Source organism: Cucurbita maxima, unplaced genomic scaffold (genome assembly GCF_002738345.1).
Source record: "Cucurbita maxima cultivar Rimu unplaced genomic scaffold, Cmax_1.0 Cma_Scf00006, whole genome shotgun sequence".
Classification (NCBI taxonomy): Eukaryota; Viridiplantae; Streptophyta; class Magnoliopsida; order Cucurbitales; family Cucurbitaceae; genus Cucurbita; species Cucurbita maxima.
This window is the reverse complement of record NW_019272022.1, coordinates 4311924-4324670: the sequence shown is the minus strand read 5'-3', so window position 1 is coordinate 4324670 and position 12747 is coordinate 4311924. Positions and strand designations below refer to the sequence as shown.

At 35.4% G+C, this 12747-nt stretch overlaps 3 protein-coding genes across 8 annotated transcripts; all 3 read left to right on the top strand.

The window, feature by feature from the left end:
* Positions 1-1582: 1582 nt before the first annotated feature.
* On the top strand, positions 1583-3132 carry LOC111480443 (ethylene-responsive transcription factor SHINE 2-like). 2 transcript variants are annotated; one of them, XM_023125480.1, is made up of 2 exons: positions 1583-1742; positions 2290-3132. In XM_023125480.1, the coding sequence occupies exons 1-2, from the start codon at positions 1663-1665 to the stop codon at positions 2792-2794; spliced, it is 585 nt and encodes a 194-aa protein (XP_022981248.1). In that variant the 5' UTR covers positions 1583-1662; the 3' UTR covers positions 2795-3132. The 2 variants fall into 2 exon arrangements, with proteins under 2 accessions (XP_022981248.1, XP_022981249.1); XM_023125481.1 differs by lacking the exon at positions 1583-1742 and adding an exon at positions 1749-2201.
* A 1046-nt stretch (positions 3133-4178) lies between these two features.
* LOC111481073 lies at positions 4179-7792 on the top strand. 2 transcript variants are annotated; one of them, XR_002717982.1, is made up of 6 exons: positions 4179-4370; positions 4744-4857; positions 6279-6358; positions 6524-6648; positions 7317-7662; positions 7739-7792. XR_002717982.1 is itself a non-coding variant. In XM_023126385.1 (5 exons), the coding sequence occupies exons 1-5, from the start codon at positions 4318-4320 to the stop codon at positions 7386-7388; spliced, it is 444 nt and encodes a 147-aa protein (XP_022982153.1). In that variant the 5' UTR covers positions 4179-4317; the 3' UTR covers positions 7389-7687. The 2 variants fall into 2 exon arrangements, 1 of the variants encoding a protein (XP_022982153.1); XM_023126385.1 differs by lacking the exon at positions 7739-7792 and having other exon boundaries at positions 7317-7687.
* Positions 7793-9006: 1214 nt separating this feature from the next.
* Positions 9007-12330, top strand: LOC111480222 (SPX domain-containing protein 2-like). Of its 4 annotated transcripts, none has more exons than XM_023125142.1 (4): positions 9007-9131; positions 9496-9705; positions 10784-10910; positions 11937-12330. In XM_023125142.1, the coding sequence occupies exons 2-4, from the start codon at positions 9592-9594 to the stop codon at positions 12320-12322; spliced, it is 627 nt and encodes a 208-aa protein (XP_022980910.1). In that variant the 5' UTR covers positions 9007-9131; positions 9496-9591; the 3' UTR covers positions 12323-12330. The 4 variants fall into 4 exon arrangements, with proteins under 4 accessions (XP_022980910.1, XP_022980909.1, XP_022980908.1 ...); XM_023125141.1 differs by having other exon boundaries at positions 9008-9131; positions 9496-9741; XM_023125140.1 differs by lacking the exon at positions 9007-9131 and having other exon boundaries at positions 9138-9705.
* The last annotated feature ends 417 nt before the right edge of the window (positions 12331-12747 follow it).

The window sequence follows — 12747 nt, the reverse complement described above, 5'->3', positions numbered from 1 at the left end:
AAAAAAAAAAAAAAAAAAAAAAAAAAAAAAAAAAAAAAAAAAAAAAAAAAAAAAAAAAAAAAAAAACAATTTCCCACGTTTTGTCCTTTTTTTTTCCTCTTCTATTTAATTTTGAAGCCCACGTTTTTCTTAAGGGATAAATGCACTATAATTTATATATGAACACGTGGATGAAATGAAAATATTGAAAAAGTAAATTATTAAAAAAAACATAAAAACAACGTGTATTCGTTCGTATGACTAGAGGACTTGAATAATTCGATTATTCAACTCAAACCATAGTTCGATTGGTTGGTTGAGACTTTTTTGGTCGAGTCAACCTACCTAATCTTAAAATATTGTTCACAACGTAACATTTCCTTACTTTTAATGTGATTAATAATATAAAAAATATCTAAAGTTTGTAACTGATATTAGTGAATATTTAATATTTGAATTTATGTCTGGGGAATAAATTTGTTTTTTTAAATAATAAAAAATAAATAATTGAATGTAAGTTTAGGGGCCAAAATCCAAAAAATAATATATTCAAAAGAAATAAATTTGTAGAGGAATTAAATGATAAATTATAAAAAATAAAAATGAGAAAATGGGGCAATATGCTGCAATGAGTTCGCTTTATGATGGGCCTTGTTGGGCTGGACCAGAATGACTGAACTTCACACACAAAAGACGGCCTTTTATTTATTTATTTGTTTCTAAATATTAGATGGGCCAAGAGAAATTGTTAGTTTTAAATGTAAAAAAAAAATAGTTAAATTTATTAGATTTTGCTAAAAATAAAATGATTGTAATTACCAATAAGCCCGTGAAATTTTAAAATTACATATTTTACCTTTATAAAAAAATTCAAAAATTAATACATTTACAAAAATCGTCTATAAATACTTATTTTATTATATATATATATATTTTTTTTTTCATTTTCTAAAAATAGAAATTATCTATTTAAAATATATATGAAAAAAAATTTTAAATTCTCATTAAAAAAATATATTTATCTATGTGTTTTAAATAGTGAAGTTGAGGAGTAAAGAGTCAAAATTGATAATATCTATTCCGAATTGGACTATTACTAATAGTATAGAGATAGATGATTTTTTTTTTTTTTTAATATTTATTACCTTTTTGTTTGAAATGAGTTAATAGATCAACAGCCCCTTATTCAATTCAAACTCTCCATCTTCCTCACTGGGATCATAAATGGCGCTTTATGACCTAAACCTGCAAATTTCGTCCACATTTTTCCATTTCCTCAAAGCTCAGAAGTCAAATTTAATGAAACTTCTTTTTGGATAGCAGACAATAGAAGTTTTGATGGTTCCAATTCGATCTGCCATTAAAGATAAGCTGCAGAATGTGAGTGAGTGAGAGAGAGAGAGAGAGGGAATTGCAATTGCAACGACGAGTCTCATTGAATTGTGGTTGTTATGAAGCTGCGTCCGTGGATCTTACATGGTTGAGCAGGTGAAAGATTTTAATGGCGAACCCCATTAAGAAAAGTACTCTTCTCAGAGAAGAAAACCTTCCAATTCCCACCGACGCCTCTATATAAATCGATAAATTATTGCTCTCTGTACGTTTTTACAACTCTCTCACCTGTTTTCTTGTTTGCCTTTTCGTTGAAGAGTTTGAAACTTCTGTGTTTCTCTCTCTAGAGTTATGGTTTATTCGAGGAAGTTCAGGGGAGTTAGGCAGCGGCAGTGGGGCTCGTGGGTGTCAGAAATCCGCCACCCATTGCTGTAAAATCCCCTTTTCATTACGTTTTTTTGGTTCTTCTGCTATAAATATATGCGCCGTTGATTGGGTTTGTTGGTTAAAAAATGCTCTGTATAACCATTTTTTGTCTGGCGCCCATAACCTGTTTGATGATTTGCCTGAAAGAAACCTGGCGGTGGCGGCATGGATTTTTAAACCTCATTGTTGTTGTAAATATGTGTGTTCTTGCTTGTGTTGTTTTGGTTGAGAAATGCTCTGAAATCCCATGTTTTGTCTGGCCCCATAACCTGTTTGATGATTTGCCTGAAAGAGACCTGGCGATGGCGTCATGGATTTTTAAACTTCATTGTTGTTGTAAATATGTGTGTTATTGTTTGTGTTGTTTTGGTTCACAAAAGCTCTGAAATCCCATGTTTTGTCTGGCGCCCATAACCTGGTTGTTGATGTGCCTGAAAGAAGCTGAGTGGCCATGGCGTTGGCATGCATATCTATGTGTTCTTGGCTGTGATTTGGAACTACATTACATCATGAGCTCACATTCTTATATTGTTCATGTGTTTTTCTTTGTAGGAAAAGAAGGGTGTGGCTAGGGACATTCGACACAGCAGAGGATGCAGCACGAGCATATGATCAAGCATCCATCTTGATGAACGGCCAAAACGCCAAGACCAATTTCCCTGCATCGAAAGACCGATCTGAAGAAGCCAGCCATGGCCATAGCGCTTCTCCATTGTCCCCAAAAACACTCTCAGAGCTACTCAGCACAAAGCTCAGGAAGTGCTGCAAGAACCCTTCTCCCTCCTTGACATGCCTGCGACTCGACAGTGACAACGCCCACATCGGTGTCTGGCAGAAGCGCGCAGGCACTCGAGCAGCCTCTGATTGGGTCATGAGGATTGAGTTAGGAAAGAAGGAGACCCCGTCACCGTCAATGTCGCTGTCCCCGTTGCCCGAACCTGCAAGCCAGGAAGCTGAAGGCTGCCAAAATGGGATTGATGAAGAAGACAGAATTGCAATGCAAATGATCGAAGAGTTGCTTAGTTGGAACTGCCCCCTTCCTTCAACTTCAAGCTAGGTACAAAATCTCAACACAAAACTCAACTCTATAAATAAAAGAACCCATTATCCAAACACAAAGAAACTTAATTAATCTCTGTGTTTGACTGTCTATGTATGTATGTATCTATCTATATATATATATATGTGCTGTTTATGGGGTTTGGGAAGCTCAAAATCTGTATAAAGGGGGAGCTTTTGCATATAGATGAGTTGCTGTTTTATGTCAGGTTGTATCAAAATCATAGAGGATTGTAAGCTATATACATACATATATATATATATATATATATATATATATATATATAGGGAGAAAGTTTGCAGATTATGAGCAAAGGAATGACAAATTTGGTAGTAGGTTGAATTTTCTCGGTGTAGTTTTAGAAGTTAAAATTTTGTCATTTAACGTTAAAATTCACGAAAGAGTGCATTCTAATATCACGTATTCAATCCATTACGATCATAACTCCCTCTTAGTGACTTTTAACTCTTGAAACTACTTATGAATTTTTATCGAACTTTAGGAACGAAATTCTTACGTTTTTTTTGGGAACCAAATTCATAATTTGATCTAATATTTAATATTGTCAATACTTGTAACTTCATCTACACTTTTTTTTTTCCTTTGTCTATTTGGTTCTCGGACATTTATTTGTTGCTAGTATGAGAAAAGTCTTATCTAGCTCGGGTAGAAACATGGAATATATTTTCATCCTCGACCTCGTTTAGCTAATGAGGAGAAATTCCTCTCGTTCCCTCACTCATTCTCGTTGGGTTAAATGAACATCTCTATTATCGATTTACTATGCTCGTTTTGACAATTTTTCGTCCAAGTTGTCACGTTTTGTTAATTAAATAAACCTTGGTAATTTAGATAAAATCTCCTTATTTAATTGAAAATTTTAGAGCCACACAAATACTTCATAGAATCAAATATAATTGGAGCCACAAAATTTGAAAGGGAAAATGGATGGCTCAAGAGGTTTCCCATGGGTAAGGTTTGACAATTTTTGTAGCCACTTTATGATTGACACGTGGCATTTCCTCAAACGTTGACTTTCTACAAATCTCATTTCATTATTCTCTTTATTTATTATTTATTTTTCCATAGAAATTTATTAAATTTTGTTGCTTTTGTAAAATTTTTTAAAAAGAACTCTGGACGCGGGTTAAAAAGCTAAAATTAAATGAAATATTAGCGGTTAAAACATGTTTAAATGTATACTGGAAACGAGAAGAATAACAATATATAAGCGAGAAGTAATAGTCCTATTGAAACTAGATGTTTTGAGTGGAATCTAAAATTTAATATTAAAAATAAAAAAAATTAACCTCTTAAAATAAAAATATATTTTGAGACTATAGTTTTCCTTTTTCTAAAATATTGCATATTGTATATGCGATATCTCAGGTTGAGAGGAGAACAAACGAGAGAAAATCTGGGATGGTAAGATTTATTTCGAGAATTCGAACTAGAATATAACTCGGCTCTGAATCAGATTTCTTCCTTGAGAAACTCCGATCGGATCCGAAAGAACAGGCATGTTGCTTGCCGTGCTGATTGCCAACTCCGTCGGCAACATTCTCGTCGAACGGTACCATTTTTTTTTTCTTATGCTGCTTGGCTTAATCGATTGAGCATTTTTCTGTTCCGTTTCCTTTTCATGTTTCTGATGTGCGTTAGCTAGAATGTGTGATTTGAATGGCTTCTTTGTGTAATCAATCGCTTTGTTGTGGTTTTCTGTGCCGATTGCTTTGATTTTTGTGTGAAATGTGCGATTAGCTTCAGATGTATTCCTATTAGAATTGAAATAAGCTTGAGAATTTAGTGTTTAGGAGGGAAATGTTGCTCTGTCTCTGCCATCTACTCTAACTTGGACTGACTTTGTGTTCTATTGGTTAGGAATTCTTCGCCATCTAATTTCATGCGATTGAACTGTTGATCATGATTTTTATTTGTTTTTTAAGGTTTCACGGAGTTCCGGCAGAGGAGCGATTGCATTGGCGATCCTTTCTAGTGAAGCTGGGAGCTGATAATCTCAAAGGTGCAAAAAATGAAGAGCTCTATGTTGCTTCGCACAAGTGAGTGGAATCTTCCGATCAGTTCTTTAGAAGCAGTTTTGAACAATTCTCAGTGATGCATTATAATTGAAAACTGATCTTTGCAAAAAATGACGAGTTTTCATACTCTGCATCTGAGGCACCGTTTGGTGATCTTCCCACCCCTAGGGTGCAAAGGAGAAACTCAAAGGATAACGATTGAGCCTCATCCTCCTCTTCTATTGAGCTTCATCCCTGAGAATTTTCAAATGCACGAGGGAAATCGATGAAGTTTATTTGCGTGATTATTGTTATAATGTTTTAGTATCGCAATTGTCGCCAAGTCCATTAAATCCAATAGGATATAATAGACAGCTAGAACTTACAAGCCTCCATTTCCATTTTCCTCCATTGCTGTTCTTTGATCGGTTCTGTTTCTCATCTCCAACAATAATAGGCAGCTAGAAACTGCAAGTTCAAGCTTGTTTATGAATAATGAAGTCTTTGGTATTCCAGAGACAACGCCAATATGAGTCAAATGTTCTTAGGATCTGCCCCTTGGCCCCCTTGATTCTTTGAAAAACTTGTTGAACTTGATCTAGTGCCTTGATCTTTTATTATTATTCTTGCATAACCTAGACCAATTGGGGCATAAGCGAACAACTTCTTTTCTTTTTCTGTAGACTAAATGGTATCCACTCTGCCAAGCAATGACTGCACGAATAATAGACTCTTCATAGGTACCTTCTATTGCCAAAGCCTCTTGGTCATCTCCTTAGAAATTGCCTAACTTACCAAGTAAGATCTTGAAGATGGATTGAAGAGAAGCTATTCTACTTCTCTATCACTTTAATGACTGTTAAAAATAAGGTTCCACCCCTGACATGGGATATTTTGAATGCATAAAATGATCATCATTTTGCTTCCATCTAATTACTGTTATGGACTGAGTACTCATTTATCAAATTGTCTCTTTATCCTTCCTCCAACTCAAGAGGGAGGTATTGAAAACATAGTATTTGCTATCTACAACTGCAAACCTCTAGGGGCTTCTTGAACTACTGTTGAAATGTGTGGTAGTTGCCATATAGTACAAAAGTTACAAAGGCTGTGTTCTTAGCTCGAATGGTCACCAATGTTTGAAATAAACTGTTTTACTGCTAAATAAAATGCTTCCCTCTCCAAATCTGGATGTTTCCTTTGATAATTTTTCTTTTTCTCTCTTTCTTTATTTATTTTTTTCTCTTTCTTCCCTTTTTTCCCAATAGACTGCCTTGCTCATGAGGGAATCTTAAACAACAAGGTTAGCCAGTGGCTTGAATAAGAGTCAACCTTCCCCATCTAAAATAAAAGCATTTCTCATACATTACGTCAATCAGTCCCTTTCAATTTTGTGATACTTCTCATTGGATTGTCTTCTGTAGCTGGTTTTACCATTAAATTTGTCTAACATTCTGTAACAGGTCTGTATACGTTGTTTACACAGTCCTTGGTGATGTTGCTGTTTATGTTGTTGGGAAGGATGAATATGATGAATTAGCTTGTAAGTAAATGCCCATTCTTCCATTTTCTTTGGACTCAATTCCTTCTCTCTCCCTCATCCTCCTGATAAAAAATTGCAGCGTTTCCTTTTCTTTTGTTTTGTTTTTATCCCGATCTTTTCTGTGTCATTTATCCTCTACGTTAATGTCCTTTCCTCTTCTTCAAGTGGCAGAAGTGATCTTTGTAATAACATCATTGATAAAGGATGCCTGCGGGAAAGCTCCAACCGAGCGATTGTTTCTTGACAAATATGGAAAGATCTGTTTGTGTCTTGATGAAATTGTCTGGATGGTATGTCCTTTCTTTTCTCCCTTACTCAGAATTCACCTTGTAGGTTCCGTGACTGAGCTGCCAAAAATCATGGGGCTCAAGCTCATTATCCAGCCAGATTTAGTGATAGTCATGTTAAAATCTTGAGACTTTAATTTGAGAAAACTCTTTGCAAATTGCCTTGGAGAGAACAGAGTGTCTGAGAAAACAAAATGGTGGTGTTGTTTTGTTGCGGGCACAGAACAAATTATCGATTTTTCCTTTTATTTTTGATCTGTAAGTTTGATTTTTGTCAAGCAATTTTCAGTTTCGAGGAGGAAAGATTTTTACATCCGTTTCTTATTTAAAAAAAATAAATAAAAAAGCTTTGTGAAATGTTTTTCTCTGAATAGAAATTTGAGGCTCTCTCATAATTGCTAAAGAATACCCAATGTAGCATATTGACTACACTTGTTCTACTATAGATCATGTCTGCGGTGGTGAAACGTATCTCATGGCTAAAATATTTATTGAAGATTCAGACTGAGATATCTGTATTTACAATAATTATATTTCATCTCTAATAAAATTCCTTGACAATAATAGTTGATACTTTGTTTGATCTACAATGTCATTGAATTAGATGGGTTAAATGCAGCGGTTAGCTTTTCACATCTTCAATGTTACTTATCTATTTCATGTCTGTGAAGGGCATCTTGGAGAACACAGAGAAAGACAGGATCAAGAGGCTGGTAAGGTTAAAGCCTCCAAATGAGTTTTGATTTAATGAAACGGTAGCACATCCTCTCAGTCATCCACTTCGACGTTACTGCTTCCACGTGGTTATCTTCCTGCTTTTCAACTCTTTTACCCGCAAGATCGTTTCAGCCCTGTGTATTCATGGTGATCGTCGGTATGTTTACTTTACTTCCTATTCTATTTTGTTCGGTTTGTAAGTTAGAACACACGATTCTAAAAGAATTCAAGGGATTGTTTGGATTAAGATTTTCATAGCGGGTAGGAAGCTTGCGACTACAGACTACATTGGGATTATGAAGTAAATTTGTAGTTGAGAACTAAAGATTAGTGGTTGAAACTTTGAAGTAGTATTCTTTGGTAAAAATACGTAGATTTGGTTTTGATATTCGTCTGAAGAAATGATACTTCCTATTAAGAACTTCCTTGATAGATAAGGCCCATGGACTAGCTAACTACGAACCGAGGTTAGCTAGTCCATGGGCCTTAAGAACTTCCTTGTTGTGGTAGTCATCTATTTAAGGTTTAATATTCTACTAACCGAGGTGTCTATATGTTGATATAATCGAGTGGTCATTAGAGCCATTGAAAAAGTAAAAGGACTCTTCGAAATCACCTACCTAAGATCTAATGTTTGATCAAATATAGTAGGGTTAGATGATTGTACTTTTGTTCGGTAGGTAAGGCACCATTCTCTTCTAGTATGTTCGGATGTTCAAATTTCTATATCTACCTTGATTGAATTTATAAAAATATATGTATTTTGTTCGAACAAATTATCACACTTTGGAAAGAAATTTTATTCCTAGATGTTATCGTTGTTGACTTAGAGGTGAGAATTGAATTGAATTGAATTATGGAAGGGGCAGGGCGAGATTGGCGACATGGAAATCCCATCTCACAATGTCCGTTGCTCAAATGCCTTGTTTGTAAAGGTATTCTTTTCCATAATCTATGGCGGATTAGTTTTAGGGTGTATTTGGATTAAATTTCATGTGTTTAATTTAAAATGAAAATCATTTAGAATCACTAAAATGACTTTTTAAAAATGAGTTTGAAAAATAAGCTATTTTGAAAGAAATATTGGACACCATCGAACAATGCTAACAACTAATTTGGAGAATACTGCCAGTGACAACTTCAACGACTTAATAGTCCATCGATCATAATGTTCCTCAATTGCTCATTTTTGAGTTCTACCACGTGCTTATCTCTCAATTCCTCTGGGTGTTCTCACTTTTTTTTTTTTTTTCATTTGTCGTGTTCATTTTGTTTTATTCCATTTAACTCATTTGTTAAAGTAATCGAAATGAATTCATATTTAATTTAAAATCCTAATAATTATTTATTAAGAGACAACTATATTATGAGAGCCTCGTTCAAGAATTGTTTATGTAATTCTTGAGTTTACTTTCTATCTTAAAAAATTGTTTACAAATGGTATAAATCTAAAAACAATTATTAAAGGATGTTTATTTACATATATAAATATACTTTCAATTTTTTTAAAAAATTTATATTCTATTAATTATGCATTTACATTACATTATATCATTTTCTAATTTTCAGCGAAGAAATATATATTTTTCTATTTTTTAATTCAACAATTATGAGACAAAAAAAAAAAAAAAAAAAACTAAAAAATAATAAATGTTAAAAAAATAATAATGTTAATAACTGAAGGCGGGTAATTCTATCGGCAACCTCTTGAGAAAGGTCCAAATTAGGTGCGAAGGAAGCCATTGGAAGCACTTCCAATTATCATCAAGGTATCACTCTTCAATTGACCGCTTCTATGTTCATCTCTTTGTTCTTTTCTGTTTTCTAGGGTTTCTATTTTCATCATCAACTGGCCATTTTCTTGGCATTATTCTGCTTCTTATTTTACCAAAAAGTTCCCATAATAATATGCTCTTGTTTATTCCCCTCCTTTCCACCATTTTCCCTTTTCCTTTTAACCTAATCGACACTTTACATCCCTCTCATTTTCAACGTAAACAGCATATTCCCAATATTCCCAATATTCCCCATTTCCTCTATGCAATCATTTTTCTTCTTTATTCTATTATTTGGGTTTTTCTGATTATAAATCTCTCTGATTTCTCTGTGATTTTGTACATTTGAATCATGAAGTTTTGGAAGATTCTGTGTATTTTGATCGAATCTACTTTGCCTGAATGGAGAGATGAGTTCATTTCTTATAAGAAATTGAAGAAGCAATTGAAATTGATGTACCCTGATAAAGATGGTAAACCTAAGCGCTTAAAGTTTGATGGAGAAGCATCCATGGAGGTTTTTCTTAATCTGCTTGAGGAAGAATTGGACAAGTTTAACCAGTTCTTTGTAAGCAAGGAGGAGTATTATGTTATTAAGTGGAGTGTATGTTACTGACTTTCTGGTTTCATAGTTGTTTTATCTCTCTCTCTTTCTCTTTTTTCCTTCAAAAAGAGCCTAAATTATCGTTTTTATATGTGAGTTGAAGCTGTTTGTAAGGAACTTTGAGTGTGGGTGTGAGGTTTCATGTCGGTTGGAGAGGAGAACGAAGCACTTGTTAGAAGGGTGTGAAAATCTCTCTCTAGTAAACGTGTTTTAAAACCTTGAGAGGAAGCCCAAAAGGGAAAGGCTAAAGAGGACAATATCTGCTAGCGGTGGACTTGAGTTATTACAAATGGTATTAGAGCCAGACATCAGACGGTGTTCAAGCGAGGATGCTAGGCCCCTAAGGGGGATGGATTGTGAGATCCCACATTGGTTGGTGATGAAACAAAGCATTCCTTATAAGGGTGTGAACCTATTTCTAACAGGCGCGTTTTAAAACCGTGAGGCTGATGGTGATACACAACGGGCCAAAACGGATAATAGTTGCTAGTGGTTAGCTTGGGCTGTTACAAATGGTATTAGAGGCAGACACTGTGTTATGTGCCAACAAGGACACTGGGCCCTTAAAGGGGGTGGATTGTGAGATCCCACATCAGTTGGAGAGGGGAATGACACATTCCTTATAAGGGTGTGGAAATCTCTCCTTAATAGACGCGTTTTAAAACTGTGAGGTTGACGGTGATACATAACGGGTCAAAACGGATAATTGTTAAGATGGTTAGTTTAGAAACTTAAAGTTTAGAGTCTCAAAAAGAGGGAAGACATTTCCTCTTTCCTTACCATCTTAGTAACTCATTCTGAAATGTTCTATTCGATACAACTAGAGTGGAAGCCATGGAATATTCAAGGTCATTTGAATAGTTGGTCTGCTAGGCATCTGTTTCTTTTTACCATTTGGTAATGAAATATTTAAGGTCATTTGAATAGTTGGTCTGCTAGGCATCTGTTTCTTTTTACCATTTGGTAATGACGTTGAATGCCACATTTTTCCTTTATGACTCTATGTATTTACATTCACTATAAGAAGTCGTTCGGAATGCAGTTATTGCAGGAGAGGGTAGCAGAGATTGGAGATTCGGACGAACGGTTGATGAAAGTAGGGAGAGACATTGTGGACTTCCATGGAGAAATGGTTTTGTTAGAGAATTATAGTGCCTTGAATTACACAGGTTTATGTTGCTTTCTGTTCCTTTTTCTTCCCCTCCTTGTGCTTTTTTATTGGATTCTGATTATAAAGTTACCATAATCTATCCATGATCATGTTTCTAGAGAATTTTGAAATGTTGAATTAGGACAAGATCTAACGAGGTGAGATGATTTAGAATCCTACTCGTTACATTATGCTCATGACTCGTCCCTACTAATCTCGAGCAAGGCTTTGCGAATCACAAAGCCAGCTCTGAGAGACGAGAATTTTAAATTATTAAATCTCGACCCGAAGACTTGAATCCAAGATCTTGGATGGGAGGGTATCTCTAATCATTCCAAACTCTTACCATCAAGGGCCTCCTCCCTAAAATTTTCTTCCTTTGCTCTGCTCAAGAGACCCTCGTTGGGAATATGACGTTGTGAGATTCCACATCGGTTGGAGAGAGGAACGAAGCATTCTTTTGGGGCCCAGCGTCCTTACTAGTGCCACTGCCTCGTGTCTACCCCCCTTCGGGAAACAACCTCCTCGCTGGCACATCGCCCGATGTCTGGCTCTGATACCATTTGTAATGCCCAGGCCCACTGCTAGTAGATATTATTTTCTTTGGGCTTCCCCTCAAGGTTTTAAAACGCATTTGCTAGGGAGAGGTTTCTATACCCGTATAAAGGGTGTTTCGTTCTCCTCCCCAACCAATGTGGGATCTCACAAAGGGTGTAGAAACCTCTCCCTAATTGACGTGTTTTAAAAACCTTGAGGGGAAGTCCTTAAGGGAAAGCCTAAAGAGGACAATGTTTGCTAGCAATGGACTTGGGCTGTTACATACGAGCTTCGTGTCGAAAATGCCTTTAGTAGTAGTTAGTATATCCGTATCGACTTACAAGATCGACGTTTTATTTCATTTACATTCTAGGGAGTGAGGGTCTTCTAGTGTAATAAACTTTGGTGAGAGGTATATCTGCCCTGCACTAACTTTCATTCTTCCCGTTTTCAAACATAACCGTCCATTCTTTGAAGTAAAACTCATTCAAATACATTCCAAGCACAGGACTGGCAAAGATTCTAAAGAAGTATGACAAGCGAAGTGGCGAGCTCATCCGTGTGCCTTTCATCAAGAAGGTGTTACGCCAACCGTTCTACTCAACCGATGTGCTCGGTCAGCTATTAAAGGAGTGTGAGATGGTACTCGATCTTCTCTTCTTCAAGAAAGACCTGTCATCTGCTGCCGAAACAGTCAATGAGGAAGGAAGAAGGGGTGGCTCGGAGGCGAAGACTGCATCGGAGAGTAAAGAAAAGGTGTTGAACATTCCCGAAGATCTTGAAGAGATCGAGTACATGGAGAGTATGTACATGAAGCTAACATTATCAGCCCTGAAAGCTCTGAAGGAGATTAGAGGTGGAAGTTCAACAATAGATGATTTCTCGTGGCTTTGAACATTACAGAGAGATGAAAATATGAGCATTGAAAAATATGAGTTTTCTTCCTCTAGTTTTGTTGAAGTGAAACAACTCTGATGCATTTCGGGGCCGAGTGAAGGTATTAAGTTTGAAGCTTTTTAGTCTATAAAGTTAAATAATTTGTGTTTTAGGCGTTGAGTTGTTTTATTTGAGTTAAGGAAGTCGATGTTTGGGGTGCAGAGTTGTGCATATATATGTATATGGATTTCAGCTAATTTGAATATGTTTCTTCTGAAAATTGTTGTTAAAACTATTCTGAGAATTATAATAAGATCAATGATTAATGTATTATAAAATTTTGAAAATATGTAAGTTAAGATAATAGTTTATAAGCTTATAAATATATAAATAAAAAAAGCAATTTTTCTCCTCTGAAAAAAAAAAAAAAAAAAAAAAAAACC

What these genes read in the sequence shown, in the direction of transcription:
- LOC111480443 (XM_023125480.1), top strand. Translation starts at nt 1,663, where the DNA reads ATGGTTTATTCGAGGAAGTTCAGGGGAGTTAGGCAGCGGCAGTGGGGC. An exon ending in GAAATCCGCCACCCATTGCT is followed by an intron (nt 1,743 to 2,289) that starts GTAAAATCCCCT and finishes TTTTCTTTGTAG; the next exon opens with GAAAAGAAGGGTGTGGCTAG.
- LOC111481073 (XM_023126385.1), top strand. Translation starts at nt 4,318, where the DNA reads ATGTTGCTTGCCGTGCTGATTGCCAACTCCGTCGGCAACATTCTCGTC. An exon ending in TGAATATGATGAATTAGCTT is followed by an intron (nt 6,359 to 6,523) that starts GTAAGTAAATGC and finishes CTCTTCTTCAAG; the next exon opens with TGGCAGAAGTGATCTTTGTA. An exon ending in TTGATGAAATTGTCTGGATG is followed by an intron (nt 6,649 to 7,316) that starts GTATGTCCTTTC and finishes ATGTCTGTGAAG; the next exon opens with GGCATCTTGGAGAACACAGA.
- LOC111480222 (XM_023125139.1), top strand. Translation starts at nt 9,490, where the DNA reads ATGAAGTTTTGGAAGATTCTGTGTATTTTGATCGAATCTACTTTGCCT. An exon ending in ATTATGTTATTAAGTGGAGT is followed by an intron (nt 9,742 to 10,783) that starts GTATGTTACTGA and finishes TTCGGAATGCAG; the next exon opens with TTATTGCAGGAGAGGGTAGC. An exon ending in TAGTGCCTTGAATTACACAG is followed by an intron (nt 10,911 to 11,936) that starts GTTTATGTTGCT and finishes TTCCAAGCACAG; the next exon opens with GACTGGCAAAGATTCTAAAG.